This window comes from Python bivittatus, unplaced genomic scaffold (genome assembly GCF_059951505.1).
Source record: "Python bivittatus isolate LINGU-HERP-01145 unplaced genomic scaffold, Pbiv_v1 ctg000840_np1212, whole genome shotgun sequence".
Taxonomy (NCBI): Eukaryota; Metazoa; Chordata; class Lepidosauria; order Squamata; family Pythonidae; genus Python; species Python bivittatus.
In genome coordinates, this window is record NW_028277113.1 from 26,552,149 (window position 1) to 26,569,094 (window position 16,946).

At 37.7% G+C, this 16,946-nt stretch overlaps 1 protein-coding gene across 2 annotated transcripts in view; it reads left to right on the plus strand.

Annotated features, from left to right (window-relative positions):
- Positions 1–16,946, plus strand: part of RTTN (rotatin) — a 106,193-nt gene that overhangs the window by 77,036 nt on the left and 12,211 nt on the right. For both annotated transcript variants that reach the window (XM_088130579.1, XM_088130580.1), the window contains 7 exons: positions 725–862; positions 2,038–2,246; positions 6,647–6,752; positions 7,734–7,831; positions 9,518–9,595; positions 10,267–10,393; positions 14,167–14,369. In XM_088130579.1, the coding sequence (XP_087986705.1) occupies positions 725–862; positions 2,038–2,246; positions 6,647–6,752; positions 7,734–7,831; positions 9,518–9,595; positions 10,267–10,393; positions 14,167–14,369 (959 nt within the window). The remainder of the gene's footprint in view (positions 1–724; positions 863–2,037; positions 2,247–6,646; positions 6,753–7,733; positions 7,832–9,517; positions 9,596–10,266; positions 10,394–14,166; positions 14,370–16,946) is intronic.

Sequence of the window (16,946 nt, forward strand, 5' to 3'; positions counted from 1 at the left end):
AGAAGTATTCTGAGCTCAAATAAGGATTGCTTCAAGCTTAGAACCCTTTTGAAAGGACTTGAGCACTTCCAATAAAGTCAGAAAGTCTGTTTTAAATTTGAAATGTTTCAGATTTTAGACATTTTGCACACCGTTGATTTCCAACTTCTTATTATAAAACAAATTCTCATTTACACCTAAAAGTTATCTTTGCTACTGCTTCTTGCTTTGTGTTAATTAAGTGGTAATAGCACAAAGACTGCCATTTAATTTCTAGGAATCAAAGCACAATTTTAAGTCCTAGATAGGCCTGTTGCTTGCCAGTGTTACTGTGTATTGTACAAAAGTATCAGGAACTTAAGAATGCAGTGGTATGCTTACTTATGTTGAAGATATCTCTTGAGTTACTTCTTGAAGATACTAATCTGTGAATCTAGTCATAGTCTGTTAAAGTGAAATACAAAAATTCAACTAAATATAAAGAAAAACATGAAAAAGGAAACATTAGAAGCAGTTTATATCCACGCTTCATTATTTTTATATGCGTTATTGATCATGGCTTCATAATTTAATTTTAAAATGCCCATATAGAATATTTGTCATCTTCCTATGTCTAGGCTGGCCTATAAGTCTTGACCTTCTCGTTGAATGGAAATTTCTCATCTTAAAAATGCTATACTTAAAAATGTTAAGCTGAGATGCTTACCCTTTGTGAGTGCTTTTTTCCCCTATGTTTACTTGGCAGGACCTGAATTATCATCTGCAGTTCATCAAACATGGGAAGACCTGCTTATTTTTTTGGCTACACTGTTAAGAAAATGTGGCCATGGTGCGCTACAACTTGTAACTCTTGCATTAGCAAAGCATTGGGCTTCAGTAATAGGTAATACCTGGTTTTAAAATAACTTAATATCTGCATAACAGAGCAAAGCCTTTAATTCCCCCTTACCAGTTTTTGATACTATGGATTATGGTATTTTTCAGGAACACCTGTCAGGGATGGGATTATGCAGAATTGGGATGTTGTGGTTCTGTTCTTGATTGGGTAGATCATTTCAGAGGTTTTCTGTGTTGGATTGGAGGATAGCAGAGATGAAGCAGCTTTTAATGTCTAAAAGCCACATGTAACATTTTGTGGTTGAGATGATGAAAAGCGGGTAGAGCCATGATTATATTTTTTCTTGGATTTGGAGGAGAACTTTAAGTCAGACGTGCGACTGTTTTTATGTACTCATCACAAAAGTCAAGGAATTGTGCCACCAATTTCTGGCAGCTGTAATCAAAGGTAATTTTGGGGACTTGAAAAAATAGTTTGTGGGGCTAAATGCAAGCCTTTAATGAACACCTTTGCTTTAATGAGTAGTCCTTCCCCTTAAATTGTTGTTACAAAACCCAATAATTTTATTGCTTCATGCAAAGAATATAGGACAATAAGAAGCCTACAGTGGGACAAGTTTATAGTTGGCACCTTCCTGCTAACTAAGGATTTTTTTCTTCAGTCTATGGAAATCATTAACAATTACATATATAATAAAAGCTTATTTATGCATTCTTCCACATAAAAGGCTAACATGTGGAAGATGTATTAGTGGCCCCTGCGATATACATGGAAGTCTTCCAGGAGACATCTGAGTAGGCACACCTATATAGCAGTTACTCTTTTGTGTAACTCAATGTCCCTACCACAGCTCCTTTCCTGAGGTTGAACATTTTTTTCTGTCAGAACCAAAGCTTTTAGAAATGTTTTCTCTCCCAAAATAATTTATAAATGTTTCATCTCTGCATGATTCTCCCTAAAGACATGCAGATTTGGAATAAACAATTTTTTGAGGATTTGCTTCAGCTGTTAATAGCTTTCATTGGAGTCCAAAGTTTGCTTAAATGAATGTTTTAAGTGAAATATAGGTGGTAGGCCATACTTTTATGTATAGTCAACATAATCATACTGTGACCTATTACCTTGTATTTGTTTCTGCTTCTTCATTTCATATCCTAATATATCATTTGATATTTATGAAAATGCTGCATCATAAAATTTGCATCTCTTTGACCTTTTAGATACACTATGTGAATGTATCCATCTTTCTACCAGGCAACCTAGTTTGTGTGTGGCCTGCTTATATTTCCTAGCCCTTCTTTTTACTGAAGAAGGGAAGAGAGAGTTCAACAATAAAGAGGATGCTTGCTACCACCCAACAGTATCTTTCCTTCTTGAGGAAAAGAAGAACCAATCATCTGTAATCAAGCTCTGTGAATTACTCATTCAGGTAGATTTATGATCTTCTGATATTCGTGTACATTTTCCCCCAGTCTTAATCATTACACTGTGAATGCTTTGTCAAGCTAAGCAAGATTTAGTTAGGGAGATATTTATTTATTTCTCAGAAAATATTTCATTAAAAAGATGGTTGGGATGGCACAATTAGGAGCCAAATGAGTTCAGAGTTGCTTAAGGCATTTACAGCCTAGAGTGACAGTGTTAGGGGCATTGTAGGAAATTAAAAAGAAAGCTAGATCCAGTGACCTGACACAGCTTAGTATTCCAGGCCAGGGAAAAGAGAAATAACCAGGAGTCTGGAGCAGATACCAGCAGTGTTTGTGACCAAAATGCAAAGGGCTTGGAACTGTCCAAGGATACAAGTTGGTGGTGCTGATTCCATCAGGAAGAATTGTTAAGGAGAGGAGATACAAGGACAGTGATCTGTAGTATAACGTGGTAAATTTCTTCCAGGGAGAGGATCTCAGGCCTAGTCAGGAGCTACATCAGTCCAGATCTACTGGACCTCACAATTTAGTACTGAGAGTATGCTAGGTAATCTACAAAATCTAGAAATTATTTAGTATACTCTTGTTTAATATATTGTCCATTTCAGTCAGTGCTAACACAAGTATATTAGGTTATTCTTGTCTTATTCTGTTATTGTTTGTCTTCTCAAATGTAATTTTTATGTGATGAAATGCCGGAGAATGTGGAGTCATTACCTAGAAAACCCACCCCCATTAGCCCTGGGAAAATAGTGCGAGAAAGAAATTCAAAACAACTCTGTCTTGATTGGGTTATGTATAAGTTGAAGTAGAGAAGCTTTCAAGATTTGTTACAATTTTCTAACTGCATTAAAATACTTTATAAGACTCCTAGCAACTTCTGTTTCTTGACCATGTATACCTCGAAGGGCTGACATTTTCTTGTGATATAACAAAGAGATTGCAATAGACTTAGGCCTCTTTTCTGCTATATATTATGGTCTAAAATATTGCTAAGGTCTTTTATGTCTAACCTTTTCTTCTGAATTCTTGACATCAGATCAGAATAACTTTAGTTGTATAGCTGGTTCAGGTTATTAAAGCAAGAGTTCTCCAAATTGGTGACGCTGAAACTTCCTGAAATAAAAATGAATGTGCTACATTGCTGAGTAATTATATTAATAATAATATTATTGATACAGATCTCAGTAGTTCTGGAAAATTAATTTCACAAATTATGTGGATTCATGTATGTTTGCAGATTACAATTCAGTGAGTAGCTAATATCTTAGAAGTGGTGTGCTTAAACTTCATAGCTAAAATAATAAATATATGTCACACACATACACACCCACCCCCATAAATCTAACCAACATAGACCTGTGATCTTTGGCAGAGTGGTTAAAGAATAGTGCAAGCAGAAAGTGAGTGAGGAACATTCAAGTGGTTTCGAAGAAAACAACTTCTAGGGAGGGTGGAGGGATGCAAATTGGCCCTGGGGAGTAAAGTGGATGGGGGAACTATGGGAAAGGATAAGGGACAAAAGAAGAGGCAACTTAAGGACTGGTAGAGGAAAGAATGTTTTAAATCTACTGTCAACTAAATCTTCATCTTAAGCCTTGATGTAGCTATTCTTTTCTGTTCATAATTCTGTTAATATGTGAGTTACTTATAGTAAGATCAGTTATTTCCCTTTTGTGAGCAATTATATTTGATTTCTAATGCTGTCTGCTGATGCTTTTACTTGTATTCTGACTTCTTTAGCTGACGATTTATACCACATGAGAAGAATATAGGTCAAAATGATAACTAAATCTTATCTAAGATCTTGCATTTCTCAACCAGCTATGGCCTGAAGCTGTTCTTAAGTTTTCTTTCTGCTGATATGAACTGCTAATAATTTCTATTTTAGTGTCAGTGTAGCTTCCTTTTTATGACACAGGCAACATGTACTATTTTGCTCTAATCATGAAATTAATTATGCCGGAAGAGAACATCTCTAACAGATTATTATAATGGAAATAGTTATTTTAGCTGCTGGCCTGGAACAGTGTCATATACTGGGAATGTATTTTAACCTAGGAATTTACTTCATAGCTTTACTTCTACTAGCCGTGTACATGTAAACCTATTTAATTGCTTAAATAATGTCTATTATTTAACCATAGTTTACTATATTGCTAAAATTGTATAAGATGTTAACTATGATTAGTTGGAACAAGCCAGCATTGTCAACTGTGATTGGCAGTTAGTGTTTTCAGTTGCAAAATGGAAAGAAATGTCCACGTTCCTTGTAGTTCTCTTGGACAAGGAATGAAAATGTAAAAGCCAAGGTTTGTTCCATACATCCAAATTTGCACATAAGAAGGGGTGGAATGGGATGGTGGTGGTTCACAGTAATAAATGAATGGGAAAACAAGAAATCATAGGAATATTAGATGAAATGTTAAGTAACAATGTATTATTGTTAAGAATAGTAAGGGTTTTTTTTAATTAAAAGTTTCATACAGCTTAATTATTTTTTCTACCATATCATTACAGTGAATGTCACAATTTCATCTTACGTATCTTTTGAACTTGTGGGTCTTAGAATTGAGATTTGATGTTGTTACCCTTTAACTGCCTAGAAATATATTCATGATGGCATTTCAACAAATCAATTGCAGAATGTGTTGAGAAGTCAGAGGTTGAAAAGGAAATTTGGGGGAGGAATGAAAGTGTTGTTTGTCACACCAACAATTTGGTAATAACTCTTAGCTGTGTAAAAGAAGAAACCTGGAAAGGGCATGTCAATACTACTGGAACAGATGGATTCAGTTGCTAGTTTTTAAAACACATACAGTGGCAGGGGAAAGAATTAGAGTAGCAAAATCAAAGACAGAAATCAGAAGCAGGTACATAAAATAAAGGAGACAAAATAACTTCTAACTTTTGATATTGAATGTAGGAAAATGATAGTCATCATGCAAGTAGGTGGAAATGATTCACATTCTGGCAAAAAATGTAACCAGTCCTTGAAAAGTTGGCAATAAGTTATTAGTCAAAGGATGGGAAAGAACAGCAGCATATAGGATAGAAGGAAGCTATATTTTAATCACTTTAGGGACCATTTGAAGATATTCCTGAAGGGGGAAACTAAATCTAAGAGCTGGAGATTCATGTATGTATTCATATAATCATGTATTCATGTACATTTAAGAGCTGGAGATTCATTGGTTTCCTAGAAACCAAACCAGGTGATGTAATACATATGGAACCCAACTTTTCAAAAACTCAGTGGAAATGTTTCGATACCAAGAATAGCTATGTTATGCATGTTTATTCCTCTCTTTCTCCCTCTGTCCTCGTTCTAACACAGGAAGAATATAGTTACCAGTAAAATGTGTTTGGATATGGTTGACCACCCACATACTGGAGGGGAGGGGACCAGGTTGATTGTGGAAAAAGCTCTTGCTTGAAAATTTTATTTTTTGCATGAGTCTTTGTCACAACCTTAATTTTCCATAACTTCTGTTCTGCCACAGCCTGATCAGTATATCACCAGTTCTGTAATGAACAGCAGTTGTTCCTGGGATCTTCTCGTGGACAGGGGCTACACATGCTGTATCCTCAAGCCACATGGGCTTTGGGGAGATAATCAGAAATAGGCAATTCTCAACAATTTTTTCTCATTCAATTTTTAGTTGTTAAAATTGTCTGCTGATATTGTTTAGTTAATATTTATTACCTTGCAAAAGTTAGAGTATGCAATCTGCAAAGCCAGGTGATGATCCATATGCCTCACTCCTTTTTTTCCTGCACAGTACATTGTGTCTCTAAAAAGTAGTCCTTTTTCAGAGAATAAAAGGGGGCTATTTCACTGAGAGAAAGAGAGAGAATAAGCATCTGGTTTGCTTATTGGTGAACCATAATAACATATAAACAGTCTTTGGGCCAGTAAAGTTAACTATAGATAAGATATTGTATAAGTCTACCAAGGCATCATTGTGGAAGAAAAAAATGTTTAAAAAAGTGAATACTTCCTGAATTGTAATAGGTAAACAGTTTTAAATTTTCAGTGGATCTGGATCCTGAAGCCAGTCTTTCTCATCTGTTTTGCTCTGATAATGAGAAAGTGTCCTTGCCTGTTAAAAAGAGGAGGAAGAGAAAGAAGACAAAGAGCTACAGTAGTTTTTTGAAAGTGAAAAGTGTTAATCTTTCTTGAGTGTGAGCTACTATATATTATAGGAATTCAGTACAATCCATGTTACTTTGTTTGAGTCATATGTCTATTATTTTTTTGTACCCCTGAATGTTTCATTTCAACATAGATGATGATTAATAAAAGGAATTCAAATCAATACTCATAAAAGCATAATGTAGAAGTTTCTGCATTTCAAGATCTTATTTTTATTTTCAATAACCCATTCTGCTTTTTTCACAGACCTATGAAGTAAACTCTTTTCAGGATGTGGTCAAACGAGTTGCTGCAAGTGCCCTGCTTCCCTTTTTAGCTGTTAGTAGAAGTGCCCAGAAATGTGCTCTAGAAGGTGAGATGCTGTTGTTGAAAAGCTAGGGATTTTAAAGCAGGTGTCATTCATTGTGGAGTTAAATAGAAAGAATGCCCCCATTGTAACAGCTTTATATGTCCAGCAGTTGTTGGGTCTGTTTCCTGTGATATGGATGGTGGCTTGCTGCTTACATTCATTGTCAGGGAAATTAAGACCCTGAGAGTCAACAGTGGGTTCTCGTTTTGCCAGGTATGTTCTTACTGTATGCATTGAACAGATTCTCATTGCCACCATTGTGGCCCATTTTCAACGGATGGTATCTTACTTGAATGATGAGAAGCTGATGATTCTTGTTCAAGCTTCTTTTGGATTTATGAACCTAAAAAACCTGTCTTGAATATACAAGTTCCCTTTTTCTACCCTGGTATTAGTTGTTGATAGATACAGAATGATGATTGCAGGAAGCAATATCAATAGAATGCTCTTGAACTGGTATGATGTTTGGAGTAAGACCATCATGGAAAACCTTGCAAATACAAAACTTTGCAGAAATAATGTCTTCAAGAGGCCTGCCAATCATTAAAAGCTCTTTGGAAACAGATTTTTTTAAAAACCAGGAAAATGTTTGTAACCTTTCTCTTCTTTGTCTAGAATTAAGTGACACTGGCTGAAAAGACCCCAGTGTAAGAAAGTATTTTGATTCTTTCAAAACAGTTAATGTGTCCCCATGGCAAGTATTTTGTTTCACAATCAAAATGTTCCACTGTAGACCTGTCAATTGCATGACACTGTTGGCCTGCTTGTCATTGGCCATTTGACAGAGAAGCAAATCTGAATGTAACATGATTTTTATTCTTTACATTTTTCAAAATGTTGCTGATGGATAATTCAGCTTAAACAATATCAGATCTTCAGTCTATCAAGTCCAAATTGGCTCATTGGCAGATATGCATTTGATCTTTGCACATTTTGCCAATATTTTTGAGCAGATTGATTAATAGAATGCATTTTTCTTTACAGGCAACCTGATAGAGACTGGCTTGGAACAGATGAAACATATTTATACAGAACTGAATCTAACTTTCTTGAAGCTTGGAAAAGCGATCCAAAGAAAAAGGGTATTTTACAGTATTGATATAAAAATTATTGAATATCTGAATGGTGTTTTTCCTACCTATTTTGTATCCCAGTTTTGTGCATATAAGTTAGTGAGACTTACTCTATTGTATATTTAGGTTTCAATATGTTGGGGATGATGAGAATCCAACAGCATTGGAAAAAACAATATGGTCCTTCTCTAGAATATTTTTGGACAGCACCCTGTATCATCATTGGATGGTGGTTTAGGATGATGGAAATTGTAGTTCACTATGTCTGGAGGGCTCAGTGCCATACAACTATTAAGAATGCTTCCTTACAAGTTGTGTTTCACTCTGGAACTTCTCATCTTATAGCATTACCCAGATATGATGCCTCAATTTCAGAAGTTTTGCTTTCAAATGAGTGTTTGTTTTGTTTATCTGCATGTTCGTTTCCATATCAAGTACCAAAGGTTAATTGTTACTTAATGGGGCAAACACTTTGAAAAATAGAAATAGTAGATGGTACCAAAGATGCTTTAACCTTCTTACCTACCACTTCACCTAGCTGGCCTTCTAGCTGACCTTCCAAGCTAGGCTTGAAAATAAGTGGGACAAAGCACAGGATCTACCTGTAGGACATTCTCAGGCATGGAAAAGTTCAGCAGCGCCACCCCCCTGCCTTCTGCTCAGCATTCTTCTGTACCTATATGCCTTATACTGTATCAGCAATCATGGGCTGGCTGCAAATATTTACAGAGATATTGTGTTCTACTACCCTAAATCTCACACAATATCCAGTATGTTTCAAACGGAAGGAGGGAGGGACAGAGGAAATCACTTATCTTAAGGTCATATATTAAAATCGTGAACATCTCACTTTCAAAATTCCCATTTCTGATATTGATTATATGACTCTCTAAATCTACACATAAGATATTTACTACAAAGTATGTCTGTCCATAAATAGGCTTTTATTGAAAAGTGGGGGGGATAACTGGATGAGGGTAGTTTTTATTTCAACTGAATACCTTCCAATTCCATTAAAGCATAACCTGCTAATTAATATTTCTCAAATGATATATGCAACCATGTGAAATAATTAGAATACCACTCAACACAGTCTGCCTCCATGTACATTATAATCAGTTAGCTTGTAGCCTTTGTACAAAAAGGAATGATGAATCCCCAGTTGGATGGATATGCCATCATGTTATGTCAACAAGTCTTTTAGATGGTATTCAATATTTTAATGTAAAATTGTTTGGAATAATTAGAAAGGTCTTTATGTTAATATGCACTTGTATAATTATGTCAATAGCAAGAGCAGACCTCTGGTGAGCCTTTTACAAGGATGGTATTTATACTATATTTCCACAATGAGTGGAAACTCATTGCATTGCTTTAGTTCCTTTCTTCCCAATGCTCTTTTGAGAGCACACTCTTTTACTGTCAGCCAGTAGATTTGCTCTGTTGAAAAGATAACATCCAATCTTAGGTAGCATCTGTCTTCCTTTATGCAGGATGAAACTGAAGTCCTTCCCTGTGTTGATGGCCACTAAACTTCAAAGGGTCCCCCCCCCCCACAAAGGATAAATACTGATTTCTTGATGGCAAGATGGTCTATGCTTGATTAAATTCATTCAGAAGCAAGTAGTACTGTATGTGCCATATAAACCCAATTCTGCTTGTGTATTGATCTAAACCAATTTTTTGTTCTACCAGGAAGACAACCTGAGCAAAGAATTAAAACTCGTCATGCATCTCCTAAGAAATTGTTTCTTTCAAAATGAATCCTGCAAAGTAAGAGACAAGGAAGATGTCCAACCCTTCAGCTAAAATGTGCTGAAGGCCTGTCTTGTTGGGGATGTAACTGTTGGCAACTTTGGGAACAATCTACTTACGGCCTTCACTTTTCACTTTCTGCTAATTTAATTGTTTATAGATGCCTATGGATAGTGGTGGTGATGGAAAAGGATTGTTTTGAACTTCGAAGAAAAAAATGACACCCTTGTTTTATTTACCTTCCAGATCGTGATGGTTTTGTGTACACTTTGTGTCATTATAACTATTCAGGGATGTGCAGGGGGTTGATGATGCGACTGACAGTTTGGTCCCTTGTTTTATTTTAACATATCTGAACCTGTATTCCGTTTGGGGTTGGTATGTGTGTCTGTGAGGCACTAGGTTGAAAAATTGCTGTCTTTTTACATTACAAGAGGAAGTAATTATTTTCTTTCCAAGTAACATTTATACTTCTATTTCTACCTTTCCCAACTTGGACCCCCCTCCGGATGCACGGACTCCAACTCCCCAAATTGTCAGTTTGTGGAGCTGAAGTCCATATCTTTGGAGGGTGCCCAGGGTGAGAAAGATTCTTCTGTGGTTAAAGAGCCCTCAGATTTTGCATTGGCTTCACTATTGCACTTATGAAAGCTGTTTCAGTATTGCAACATCTTCTCATTATTTGACAGGCAGCAGCCCTTGGAACTCATCTTATTTCTGTTTTGCATGCTTTGTGGCCATGGCTTCTAATGGATGATTCCTTGATGCAAGCAGCATTGCATTTGCTTTGTGTCTATACTGCAAACTATCCTTCAGGTGGGTGATGCTTCAGTTGTCACTGCATGTTGCAGGTGACCATTAAAACCAAAAGGGAAAAAAGAAAGAACCTAACTAGAGTTAGCATTTGTTCAAAACTCACTCTTCCAGGTCCTTGTGTTATAAAAATGACAGTTCCTTCCCCCTGCCAATTTATTACAGGTCGTCCTTGTTTAGCAACTGCCCTGTGCAGTGACCATTCACAGTTACGATGGTGATAAAAAAGTAACTTTGCAACCAATCCTCGCATTTACGAACTTCACAAGTCTGTAAAGCAAAGGAAAGCTGAAGTAAGATCATCAACATAGTTGCGGTTTCACCTTGCTTAACAACCAAGTTGCCAGTCCCAGTTCTGGTCGTTAAATGAGGACTAAGTGTATTCAAATAGAAATGGAAACACACTTGCCTTCCTACCTCTGTAAACAGTTGATACTATAGATATGTATGTGTGTGAGAGTGTTATATATTCACTCTTTATAGTATGCTTTTATTCTTTCTCTTATAGCAAATATATTTCTTTTCTATTAATGCTGGCATAAAGTACCCATGTAGAATTATCTACTGATCAATCAAACATTAACAAATATTAAGATTTCTTAATATTTACATGGCTGCATTTGTGGGGAGATGCAGGCACTTGGTGATAGCATCTGACTGGACTAATATTTCATTTCTAGGAAACTCTAGTTCTTCATAGTCTATCAGAGTGGGCAACCTGAATTACAAATGTTTCAGGGTTTGTTTGTTTTTTAATAGATAAATCAGTGACTAATGTGGGTGGATAGTTCATGAATCCTCTGTATCTACAGTATGTGAATAATCTTCTTGTAGATGAATCTTCCACATTAATCTATAATAGAAGTTACATGTTAGTGGTGTTCTCTATTAAAACTTTCTTTTGTGGGAGTATACTGACATCAAAAACCTAATAGGGAAGAGTACAAATTTTGTACTCTTCCCTATTAAGTTTTTGACGTCAATATACTCCCACAAAAGAAAATGGGGCATGATGAGTTGTCATGGAAAGCAATTGAGTTTGTATTTAAAAATAGTTTTAGAAGTCTTCATGAATGCTTTAATTCCTCTGCGAAGAGAATCTGAAAAAGTTATTGTGTGCATCATTACAGTCATAGCATTAATTTCCTCAACTTCATAAAAGTTGAATTCAGTTTAAATTCTATTTCATTTAAAATTATATATATATATATATATATATATATATATATATATATAATTTAAAATTATATATCTGTATGATAATCTAAATAATTCTGCATGTCCAACGTTGTACATGCCCTTGGCATGTTTTGAGTTTCATTTTCAGACAGCAGCATTGTACTATTTGTCACAGCACAGGCTACTGTCTTTAAAGTAGGACTACATTCAAAGGCAGCTTATAAGATGATGTGATATATTTAAAAGAAAAAAAAAAGCTCCATCAATTCTATTATGCATGCCAAACACTTGAAAATGCCTCCAATAGTTTTTTGGGTCATAGCCATGACTAAGATTGGTGCCTGCAAACCAAATTTATTTATGCCTCATAGCTTAAATTAAGCTCCTCATAGCTCCCAGCAAATGCTTGTCCCTGTATAAAAATACAGTGGTACCTCGGGTTACGAACGCCTCTGCTTACGAACTTTTCGGGTTACGACCAGCTCTGGCCGCAAAAATTTACCTCGGTTTGCGAACTCCGCCTCGGGGTACGAACCGGATCCGCGGCCATTTTCCCCCGTGACACGTGGTCCACGGCCATTTTCCGCCCGTGCCACGTGTTCCGCGGCCGTTTTTCCGCCCTACCGCGCGATCCGCGGCCGTTTTTCCGCCCGTGCCACGTGGTCCGCAGCCGTTTTTCCACCCTGCCGCGCAGTCCGCGGCCGTTTTTCCGCCCTGCGGCATGGTCCGCGGCCGGTTTTCCGCCCTGCTGCGCAGTCCGCGGCTGTTTTTCTGCCCTGCCGCGCAGTCCGCGGCCATTTTTCCGCCCGTGCCACGTGGTCCACGGCCGTTTTTCCGCCCTGCGGCGCGGTCCGCAGCCAGTTTTCCACCCTGCCGCGCGGTCCACGGCCGTTTTTCCGCCCGTGCCACATGGTCCGCAGCCGTTTTTCCACCCTGCCGTGCGGTCCACAGCCGTTTTTCCGCCCTGCCGCGCAGTCCGCGGCCGTTTTTCTGCCCATGCCACGTGGTCCGCGGCCGTTTTTCTCCCCTGCTGCGTGGTCTGTGGCCATTTTTCCGCCCTTGACGCCTGGTCTGCGGACGCCGGAATGGATTAACGGTAATTACATTGAACCTTATGGGAAAATTTGCTTTGGGTTGCGAACAAATCGGGTTGCGACCAGAGTCATGGAACGGATTAAATTTGTAACCCGAGGTACCACTGTACATCAGTGAGAAGTCATTAATAGCAGAGAAGTCTTCAAAGTTTACTATTTCTTGACTCAGAGTTTGAACTTGAATTACTTCTGAAGCTCACTTGAAAGATCAGGCAAGCATTACAACCCCCAAATTTTTCTTTAGCTTGGATTTTAAACCTGATCATGGGGGGAAAAAAATCAACTCCCATGCATCTCTGTGTCTCAAAATATCCACCACTTAACTTTGCTGGTAACATCCAGGACTGTTTTAAAGTATGAAGTACTGATGCTGGTTTAAAAGAAATAGGAACTCATGCCAGATCCATTGTGCATGGAATGGCAAAGATAATTTGAGTGCTTGCCATTCTCAAAAATGATGTTAGAAATTATTTTCATGTGTTACTGCATGGCTTAATACATGCCATATTCTTCAGAATGCCACCATTACTTTAAAAATGCATTATAATATGTTCCACATGCCTGCATTTCCAACATTAGATGATGGAAAATTATCCATATTATGTTTTATGTCATTGTTTTATGAAGATGAAAGATCAAGCCCTTGGTAGATGTGTCTTCATAGAATATCTGATCCCAACGTTCCATGTTATGCCAGTGAATTCTATCACTTTATGTCTTAAAGAAGAAAGCTTTTCTTTCCTCACTTCTTTTAATCATCATGAATCACTCCCTCTAATAATACATTTAAATGATGAATACCAACATGGCTGTAGTCAGAATAGGGCCAGAAGAAAGAACTGGAGATGAGAGTGGGTGAGAAAACAGAAGGGATGCCCTGCTTGGAAAAGACAGATGATGGAATCTAAAACAAGGGAACTTTATAATTTTAGCTTTTTCTCATTTGACTATTTTTAAAACAAAAAATAAATAAATAGTGTAGGTTGAGGGAAGGGAATACACATGAAAGGGATAGAATTGTGCGTAAGCAACGTATTTATTTCCCAGAAGAGTGGACCTAAGAGGGAAATGGATTTCATATGAGAAAAAGCTTGAAACAGGATTCCTTTTTCTAATCAACATTATATTCCTGTAACAGTTGACAAAACAAAGTGTGTTCTGTGATATTTAATGGTTTATATGAGTTTGTTAAGTTCTCGATGCTCCCTGAGCTTGGTGGTTTGCTTGCAGATGGTTCATTACCTAACTAGATAACAAAATCAGTGTGATGTTACCTAGTTGGACACTGAAACATCTGCAAGCAAACAGCCAAGCTCAGGGAGCATCAGGAACTCCATAGTTCAACCCTGAGCCAAAGATCCTCTTTTTTATATCAGTTTTACTGAAGGTTTTTGAAAGCTCTAATTTCAACATGGAATGAGATTGTTTATCTGCAAACAGGCAACTTAATGAACAGTCCTTTACCTCCTCGTATTTACATGTAACCATGTTTGATCTTTAAAGGTTGTGCTTCCCTTTGTGTGACAAGTAGTGGCTTGTGCCCCTTCCAGACAACCCAAAGAACTGCAGCTGGGAACGCACTGATGCATCACATTATGAAGTTAGCAACTCAAACTCTCTCTGAGAACAGTGTCATTCAGCAGATGACCTTTAACCTTCTGGCAAACCTGGTTATATCTCAAGACTGTAAGGGTGTTCTTCAGAAGGTAGGCATTGAACTTTCTGAATATACTGATAAGGTTCAGGAAGTGGTTTTGGTTTTGTTCAATGCTCAGGGAAGATGTTCAGATAGTCTGGGTCAAGCAGAAAAATGTGAATGGAAGGCTGACGCTCATGATAAAGAATTACAGTGCAAGCAAGTACAAAGTACAGGAAATACAATTTTAATGAAAAGGTTACATCTATGTGTATGTACATATACAGTGGTACCTCGGGTTACGAACGCCTCTGTTAATGAACTTTTCGGGTTACGACCAGCTCCAGCCGCAAAAATTTACCTCAGTTTGCAAACTCCGCCTCGGGTTACGAACCAGATCCGCGGCCATTTTCCCTGCTGCCACGCGGTCGCGGCTTCCTGTGGGCGAGATCGCGGTAGCAAGGAGACATTTGGTGAGGCTTGTGGTGTGTTTTGTGGCGTTTTGGAAGGTTTTTGGTGTGCTTGTCATAAGGTTCATACATTGAACCTTATGGGGAAATTTGCTTCGGGTTGCGACCAATTCGGGTTGCGACCAGAGTCACGGAACGGATTAAGTTCGTAACCCGAGGTACCACTGTACATACAAATATATGTAGATATTGCATGTTGCATCTGTGGATTCTTAATGAATCATCTTGTCTTTTTTACCTTTGAATCCTCAATATGCATAATGGTAAGTTTTATTACTGCAATGCCTGCTCAGTTGTTGCTCCTAATTAAAAATATAAATACAAGCTTGTATAATTATGTTTAGTTTTTCATCACTGACATCTCTTACTTAAGAAGAAGCTTGTGGACATCACCGCATCCAATTACGTGTTTTCATCAGCCAGCTTACTGGCCAATGAAAGAGTATCAGAAAAACTGTCTTGTTTGCTATGTTTTTAGTTAATATTTCTACTTCCTAACTCAGCAAAACTTTCATTCCTGCATGCTTAATGTAAGTGTCTTGGCATAGTTTGTCCATGACTTATGCTTTAGGGATAAATTATATACACTGTCAATGTAATTTGTCATATGTCAGAACTGCCTTTTGTGGGGAAAGTCTCTCTTCTGTTCTTTGCTGCTTCTTTCATGACAGGGTGGTTCTCCTGAAATGAAATTGTGGGGTAAACCTCTTCCCAGAAATGACTGGTGGTTTTGATGCAGCAATTCTTCCTCAAATGGCAACGTAATTTCCTGCATATGCCTGAAGTACGCTGTCAGAAACTTTCCCAAAGTACCTTGTTGTTAACACACTCCCTGTCCCCACCCTGCAACTTTATTTTTAAAGCTCCCAAGGCTTTGAGCTCTGTCCCCTTTAATAAAAAAAATCAGGCCCAAGGTTTCTGTATCATTATGAATAACATTGTAACATAGATAGCTCTCTTCCTCAAGTTTATGATCTTAAAGGCATAACACCAAAAAGGAAAGAGCACGGGGAGGGCAAAGGAAAGCAACCAACACAGAAATTGGCTCTTAATGTTTTGTCATTCCTATAACTGCCAACTGTGATGGAAATGGGCTGCTCAAAGAAGCAGCCCAGATGACACCATCAGCCCCGGAGCTGTGGGTCTTGATGCTGGTCCTCTGAAGAAAGAGGAGCTCTTCTCCCCAAATTGGGCACACCAAGTGGACACAGCAGATCCTTGCTCTTTGTTTCTTTCTCACCACCTTTTTCTGTATGCATAGATAACATTGTCTCAGCGGGGTACAGATTTCAAAAGTTAAAGCTACCCTGATTAAAAAGGAATGAGAACAATTGCAGGAGTGGTTGAATGTGTGGAAGTTGTTACAGTTATATTTTGTGATTTTAGGAAACTTTTCTAAGGCAGAAAACAGATTATTAAAAACATAGCTTTAGTGTGTGTGTGTGTGTGAGAGAGAGAGAGAGAGATTGACTACATATTTAAAAATTAAGTTAACAAATACATGAACAATGTAACAGCAGTAGTAAAGCAGTCAATCAGTAGATCACAGGTTTTTAAAAAATCACATTAGTGCCTTAAACTGAAAAGATGCAACAAGCTGGGGAAATAAAAAGGCCCTTTGCCTAGTCTTAAAGGGAGCAACGTAAGAGCTTCCCATCAGATGGGTACTTTAGATGTTTGAGGCCACAATTGTTGCTAGAGTGGATTAGATTTAGACTTCCATAATCATGTGGACTGTTAATATTTCCATCAATAATTCAGAGATGACTGAATTGTTCTCAACCAGCTCTTTTATTCTGGATAGTTTGGTGAATCCTCCCTCCCTCCCTCCCTCCCTCCCTCCCTTCCAAAAAGTGTTTCAGTACAGCATCCAGTCCTGCAGTTAGAAAGTGAACTTTTCACAACCACTTCCGTAACTGCTCTATATCTGGCCTATAAACTTATGTTTAAAATTAGCCCACTAGCCTAACAGTTATGAAATGTGAAAATATGTAAACCCGATTGCGTTTCATTAGTATCCATCTAGCATCTGGAATAGCTGATGGGTGGGCAAAATATATGGGCTCCTTTTTGATTTTCTAGCAGAAAATTCATGGTTGAGCAAATGGTTTGTGTGCAAGAGATTTCCCAGAGAGAGCTGGGAAATACTGAAAGCCTAGAGAATTGATGGTAGTTTG